We start from the raw sequence: 7,222 nt of genomic DNA, 5'->3' as shown, positions 1-7,222 counted from the left end.
GCGGGCGGGCGGCGGCGGCACTGGGGGCGGCGCTGGGCGGCCGCTGCCGGGCGGCGGGGAGCGGGGCCGGGGCCGCAGCGGGGAACGGGGCGGGTGCAGGAGCCGAGCCCCGGCGCAGCATCAAGTGTGTGCTGGTGGGAGACGGCGCCGTGGGGAAAACCAGTCTGGTGGTGAGCTACACCACCAACGGGTACCCCACTGAGTACATCCCCACTGCCTTCGACAACTTCTCCGGTAAGCGGGGACCGGGGGACGGCAGCGAGCAGGGGGCAGGGGGGTGGAGGGGGTCGGTCCCGGGGTGCCCGCGGCCGGCGCGCTCGAGCGGGGCGGCTTGCGTCGGGAGCTGGCAGGGCTAAAATTTCATCTCGAGTGGTGGCTGCGGAGGGTGAGGCTCTGCTCCGCGTGCCTTCGGCTCGGCGGGGGCTCTCTGTGCTTGGGAACGCGTAAGAGGATGGTCGAGTGACGCTCCTACAGCAGGGGAGGGCACAGCGCGGCGGTCTGTGCCGTGCCGCTCGCGGGGAAACGAAGCGGAGAGTCCCCAGGCTGCGTGCCCGATTGCTGGTTCTAGACCCAGCTCCAGCCCTGCTAAGCTGCATCCAGCCTAAGCAAAGAGAAGGGCTGTAAGGACAGGGAGACCGTATCTCTTCTTTCCTTCTTAACTCTTTTTTTTTTTTTTTTTTTTAATTTTTATTTTTTGCTAATGGAAAATGTGCAAAGTTGAACTCACCACGCTTTTTTTCCCCTCCTTTCCCCACTAGCCGTGGTGTCTGTGGATGGCAAGCCGGTGCGACTGCAGCTCTGTGACACGGCTGGGCAGGTCAGTGAAGCCGCCAACCCCAGTGACAAGCAGGGGGGGGAGGTCCCAGGAGGAGAGGTCACGCAAAGCAGTCCCTGTGGTGACCCCGGAATCTGGAGGGCCACCTGGTATCTGCTGAGAGCAGTTGTCACTGGCTTCATTTTTTAGTTAAATAACCACGGAAATGAGAATTACTGTGTTTGAGACACAGGCATGTAAAACATTCGTAGCTGTAGGTATAGAGAGGTGGAAACTGTGCTGTTAAAGGGACTTGAGGGAGAAAAAAATACCATTTGGTGGCATCTGTGGAGACTTCACACTTTCAATTCCCAGCCACTAACAAGTGCTGCCTCTGCCAAGCTGACAAACTCCTGCTACTTCCAGCTCCTCATTTGCCTGACCAGAGCACCCATCTCTTGTGTTTTCTGCATGTTCTTGGCTTGTGTGTGTCATAAACACATGCAGTACTGTTTGAGCCCAGGTCGCTTGAGGTTTTTTGCTGCTTAACTTGTTTTTGAAAGGGATTGGAGCTGGATTCATTAACTGCTTTGTGGATCCAGGTCTGTGGCTTCCCCATAGCCACACGGATAAATCTCAGAGGCCTTAGCACACAAACCTAGTTAAGTGCTCTGCAAGCAGGTGCCCCACTTAAGAAAGGACTTTGGAGGGCTACTCAGCCTTGGCAGCAGTATAGGTCTTCCATCTGCCCTACAAACCCAACCTGAAAGCCTGCAAGCAGGTTATTACCTGCCTTCTGCAGGTAATAGCATCAGGTGTCCCCTGGTCTTGTGCCAGGGTGGAATTCTGTGTGTGCTCATAGGCAGAGCATGCAGATGACCCCACCTGTGTGGTGACAGCCTGTGGATGTAGTGCCCAGGCCAGGTGGTGCCAGTCAGTCTGCTCACCTGCACTGCTGCAGAGTGAGTGGTTCAGGTGTTTGGCTGTCCAAGTGCCCTGGAACAGGGGGAGTTGCTTCATTACAAATGGAGAGGTTGTCTACAGCATTAGTCATCCTGAATAAAATACGCCTGGCTGGGTGAGATTGTTGCTGGAATCTGCAGCTGAAAGAGCACTCCAGTCAGGGTGAAATTCCAGCTATTTCAGTGTCAGCAGCCTGAAGAGGTGCAGAGCCCTGCAGTTTGTGTACCTGCCATTGAATCCACAGGAGTGCACTTGGAACATGAAGGGCGCCGTCCCATCTGAGCAGAGACCCTTAAGATCTAGGTTTGACTTTCAAGCCCATTGAATCGAGTGCTGCTGAGGTTTCTCACGTTGTAAGAAGAGGCAGTTAGGCAGCGAGATTCCTTGCTGCAAATGGCCCTGTCCTTCAGTGCTGCAGCTCAGTGAGCACGGGGCTCCTCCAGTCAAATGGTGAGAGCCTGCTCTCCTGTGAGCCTTAATCTGGGAATCAGCAGAGCTAATGAAGCTTGCTTTCTTGACTCATGTTTTATAAATTGCTGTCTCTCTTGGAGTTGCTGCTGGAAGAAATTCATTCAAGTGGAACGAGACTTCTGAGGCTTCCAGTGGGCTTTAAGCTGCATATCCTTTGCCCTCACAGGCTTTAAATCAAAATTTCCCATCTTGAAAATTAACACACGACTTGCAATTCAGCAGCAAAATGCTGGTGTTGGAGAGATGTCTTCAGCTGCGTTTATTCTCTGCACTTTAAATTCAGAGCTTTTGAGAACATGTCCATTTTAATTAAAATGTCACTTCATAGAGGCAAATCCTACCTGCTCAGGCTGCTGGTGTTACCCTGCTTTCATCCTGCTGTCAGCATAAAGGGCTGTGTGCAGTTAGTTAACCCTTGCTTCTTGCTTCATTCTTTGCTCCTTTATTACCTTCAGGTGCTCGGCTTTCTTTCCGCTACCTCCTGAAGCTGCAGAAGGGCCTTGCTTTGTTGGAGTTTCCTCTAACAAAAAGAGGAAAGGAGGAGGGAGAAAAAAAAGATAGCACCAGGGAGGCCTCTCTGCAGTTTGTTTGATGTGGCATGGGTGGGAGGGAAAGGTAAAGCTCTTATTCCATGCCATTGGCATGTTAAGCCTGTGCATTGTGATTCGCTGTTGCTGCCATTGGATTTAAATCCCCGGTTACAAAGGCAGGGAAATTATTGCCTCTCCTGTAGGATGTTGTTAAGTAGCACTGGTTTCAAAATGTTTCCGGCCAGAGTGTGCTTGCTGCCACTTGTCTGCTGTGCTCTCGCCTGTGTCTGCAGGCAGGACGGTACCTTTGAGGCCCGCGTACCTTTTCCCTCCCATACCTTTCTTTTTAGCTTCATTGCTCTCTGTGGCTTTGCTGGTCTTTTTTTGGGCAGATATAGGGCAGAGGGCTGATGTGCAAGTAGCAAAGGAAATACGTGAGCATTTGAAGCTGCAGCGTTAGAAGAGCTCAGCCGGGTGGGGGCTCGTGGCTGGGCATGGTCAGGCCTTGGGTCTGCACATGGACCTGCTGCCCCACCTCGTCCCTGTTTCTGGTGCTGTGGTATCCCAGGAGGACAGGGGTTGAAGCTGGGGGTGTTTTGCAGCCTACGCAGCGCTGTTTGTCATGTGCTAACACAGTGTCGTTCTGTCCAGGATGAGTTCGACAAGCTGAGGCCTCTGTGCTACACCAACACAGACATCTTCCTGCTGTGCTTCAGTGTTGTCAGCCCCTCGTCCTTCCAGAACGTCAGCGAGAAGTGGGTCCCTGAAATCCGATGCCACTGCCCCAAGGCGCCCATCATCCTGGTGGGGACGCAGTCGGACCTCCGGGAGGATGTCAAGGTGCTCATCGAGCTGGACAAGTGCAAGGAGAAGCCGGTCCCAGAGGAGGCCGCAAAGCTCTGTGCCGAGGAAATTAAAGCCGCGTCCTACATCGAGTGCTCAGCTTTGACTCAGAAAAACCTCAAGGAGGTCTTTGATGCAGCCATCGTGGCTGGAATTCAGTACTCAGATACCCAGCAGCAGCCAAAGAAATCCAAGTGTAGGACTCCAGACAAGATGAAAAACCTCTCTAAATCCTGGTGGAAAAAATACTGCTGTTTTGTATAGGAGTTGTGAGGACCCGAGTGCTGCTCTGAGGAAATCAAATAGAAGCTATATTAGCTGAAATCTCATTCTGTGTTGTCTGGAGTGTATAGCTTAGGTCTGTATGTATGTGTATATGTTGCTACTTGGTATCTCCGTTGCCCTCAAGAGGGTGGCAGAAGGATTTGTAGTTAAAATCATGGCTATAAATCAAGTCTGGCGTTGAGTTTCGTGACTAATATCTTTCATTGCGGAAGAAGTGCACCATGTATCTGTGAAGTTATAAGGATTTGTCCAAAGGATTTGACTTCTTGTCTTACCATGTGTACCGGATCGGGAGGAACAGATGGGAGCCTTTTGCTGCAAGGGCTGCGCAGGAGGACTGTGGAAATGTAGAGCTGTGTACACGGACGGTTCAAGGGAAAATAACACTGTGCCTCCTAACGGACCTTTCTAGCTTTAAAAAACCCACTCCTGCTCTTTTCTCCATGTCTTCCCAAACCAACAGTCTTAGGGATCGCTTTAAAAAGGGTATGTAAGAGGTGTAATCTATACGCAAATGCCGTGGTTGGAAAGGTCACGTGTATAACTTCAGCATGCTGTGAGGGAACCTGATATGTTACAGCGCTGACATCTCATTTGTCACCTCCTGACTTGAGGGTCATTTTTGTCCTTTTCCCTTCATGCTGAGGGCATCACAAGGAAGCCCAAGGAGTGTTACTGAGCCTTAGCTCGCCACTTTGGGTGGCAGTGGGTTTCTCTCTCTTTGTGTGGACGTGATGACAGTTGGTCTATTTCAACAGAAAGGAATGTAAATGCTGTTGGGTTGGTTGTTTTTTTTTTTTTTTTTTAATTTTTTTTTTAATTTTTTTTTTTTTAGAGAGATGTAACAAATATCTGTGCAGCACCATGCAAATTGCGTCTGTTTTTACAGCCAAGAGTTTCAGAATGCCCCTCCTTACCTTTCAGGCTGCTGAACAAACAACAAAGCAGGCAGATAAAGGTGATAACAGACTGGACTCCAGCAACTGAGGCTGCTGTGTCCTCTTTATCATGCTGTTTTTGACCAAGTTAATGTTTTCTTCCTAAAAGCAACAGTTGCTTATGGTTGAATCTTGTCCAAACTCATGCTGGGAAAACGGGCTGAGGCCACTCTGAAAATGCAGCTGACAGTGTTTTCCCAGATCAGTCCAACAGGTTAAATGTCCCTAAAATATAGCTGAATGATCAAGGTAATGCAGAGCTGTGTGTGACCCACCCTCTGACTAAATCCAATTCCTACTGGGCTAAGCCTAATTTCAGTCCCTGTGGGTTTGAGAGACTGGAAGAGTAACGTGACTCTCTGCAAGAATGGTATTTTAACTTTTTCTGCAGAGGGCATTTAGTCTGTCTTTTTGTCTGTCTGCCTTTTTATGGCCCCCAACCAATTTTTTTTTTTTTTTTTTTCCTATGTCTTTTAATATCAGATTCTCTCTCTCTCTCTCTCTCTCTCTCTCTCTCTCTCTCTCTCTCTCTATTTATTTTTTTTTTTCCGTTTTCCCTTTGGCCATAGCCTTAAAGTGACCTTTTTCATAGTCTTAAACTAAACTGCAGTTGCAGGAAGCCAGAACCCTTTTTCATCATAAATGAATCGGTGCCTGATATAGAGAAGAATTGTGGAAGCCATTTGAACTGATAAAGCTGACCATGGTTTACCTCCTAGCCCACTAAAGAAATGACACTACATAAATGGATTCTAGGTTTTATTGGCACAAACTCCACAGGCAATATTTTTTCCTCCACTACAGCAAAATGAGTATGAAGTGGGTAACGTTCCATGGCTGAAAACTTGAAAATGGAATGGAAATATTGAATCAGTTCCTATGTAAAGAAGAATGTGTTGGCTTCTGCACTGGAACAGCCTGGAAAAGCAGTTTCCATAGCACGGAAGCTGGATGCATTGACCTTGGATGCATCTGGTTCATAATGCTTTTATGTTTACTGGTCATGAAGTTAACATTTGAGCCTTTATATTTCTTATTCTAATGCAGTGACAGGATTTCAGATATGCAGTCATAATGTCATCTTGGAGCAAATTTTAAAGCCAGGTTTCTCCTGGGTGCTTTGCTTCGCTGTATAATGGTCTCAGCTGATCAGAAATGCAGAGTTTGGAAGGAGACAGGCTAGAGTCTGAGCAACTCTCACTTGCAAAAATAACATAGTTTCTTCTACAAGGTCATACTGCTTTGTATCACACCATACTGGAAGCTGTAGGTTATATTTTATAAGCAGCCTGTTTCATAGTCTGGAGTAGCATTACTTTTAAATGTAGCCAGCTGTGACTGTTTCTGAAAATGTGATGTATATACAACTTGTTATAGCCTTTTACTAGGTGTACGTAAACTGAGGTCTAATAAGTTTATGAATACTGCTCTACAAGGGGCTGCACAGGGTCTAGGTTTTAGGATTATTACTTTTAAAATCACCAGTATTTTACAAGCGCAACTGGGGGGGGGGGGGAGGGAAGATGTTTCTATGTAGTCTAATCTGATGTGCCTTATGAGAAAAACCTCTTCTAAATGTAGGCTATATTCTGAAAGAAATATTTCATGTGAGAATGATATAAATGAGGTATTTGGAAATAAATGCTGATCCATGTATGTGTCTGTCTCTGCTCCCTGGGGGGAGGAGAGGGGATGCATGTGGGCTTCTTGCATCTGCGCCATGAAAGTGAGGTGTGCAGCAGGGACAGCATGGCTCCACTGGGAACACCCAGACCAGCATGACCTTTCCTGCTGCTGTTGCACTGGTGGTGCCAGAGGATATTTTGGAAGGGCGGAGCTGGTTCCCTCCTCTTGGAGCCTTTTCCATCGCATGCTGTATCCCACTGTGTGCCCATAGCTAAGTCCCTGTGCAAAAGATCTGTGGTGTGTTTCTCCCTGCTGCGCAGCCTGGTGGCTTACCTATTCCTGGGTCCAGAAAAGGCTAAGCCAGCTCAGGTCATCCTTGATGCCTGAGTGATGTTGTGCATGTATGGCTGTGATCAAAAGGCTCTGTTGCCCGATGTGAGCTACAGGATGAGGTGGCAGCTGTGGCTGATAAGAGTGTGTTGTAGTATGCCTGCTGTATGAGAGGTTTTCCAGAAACACTGAAATCGCTGCTGCTTCATAATGGATGGAGGTTCCCAATGGAGGATTTTTGGTTTTTTTCTTTTTCATATCAAATGCTCTCAAAAAAAAATTATCCTTGCATGGAAATATACTTTTACCTCTTTTTTTTTTCCCATGTATTTTGTGGATTGGACACCTCTAGTGTATGACTGAGGGTCAAGTAAAGCTGGGATGTGACGAATGGTCCTTCAGATCCAGCTGGGAGAGAGGATCTCTGAGGAAACCTGACTGCGCTCTTTGCTTTTTTATTTCCTTCCTAGACATCAGTCACT

The 7,222-nt window shown here is 48.2% G+C and overlaps 1 protein-coding gene across 1 annotated transcript; it reads left to right on the top strand.

Annotated features, from left to right (window-relative positions):
* Positions 1–8: 8 nt before the first annotated feature.
* RHOU (ras homolog family member U) lies at positions 9–4,015 on the top strand (the record flags this gene model as incomplete). The annotated part of the gene is made up of 3 exons (XM_042827035.1): positions 9–234; positions 759–817; positions 3,370–4,015. Coding segments are annotated over 3 exons (741 nt in total), but the record flags the coding sequence as incomplete, so codon positions are not given.
* Between the last annotated feature and the right edge of the window lie 3,207 nt (positions 4,016–7,222).

The sequence above is a fragment of the Centrocercus urophasianus genome, unplaced genomic scaffold (assembly GCF_019232065.1).
Source record: "Centrocercus urophasianus isolate 14NV4802_14NV808 unplaced genomic scaffold, USGS_Curo_1.0 seq_10, whole genome shotgun sequence".
In the NCBI taxonomy this organism is placed as follows: Eukaryota; Metazoa; Chordata; class Aves; order Galliformes; family Phasianidae; genus Centrocercus; species Centrocercus urophasianus.
This window is presented reverse-complemented; position numbering and strand designations above follow the sequence as displayed.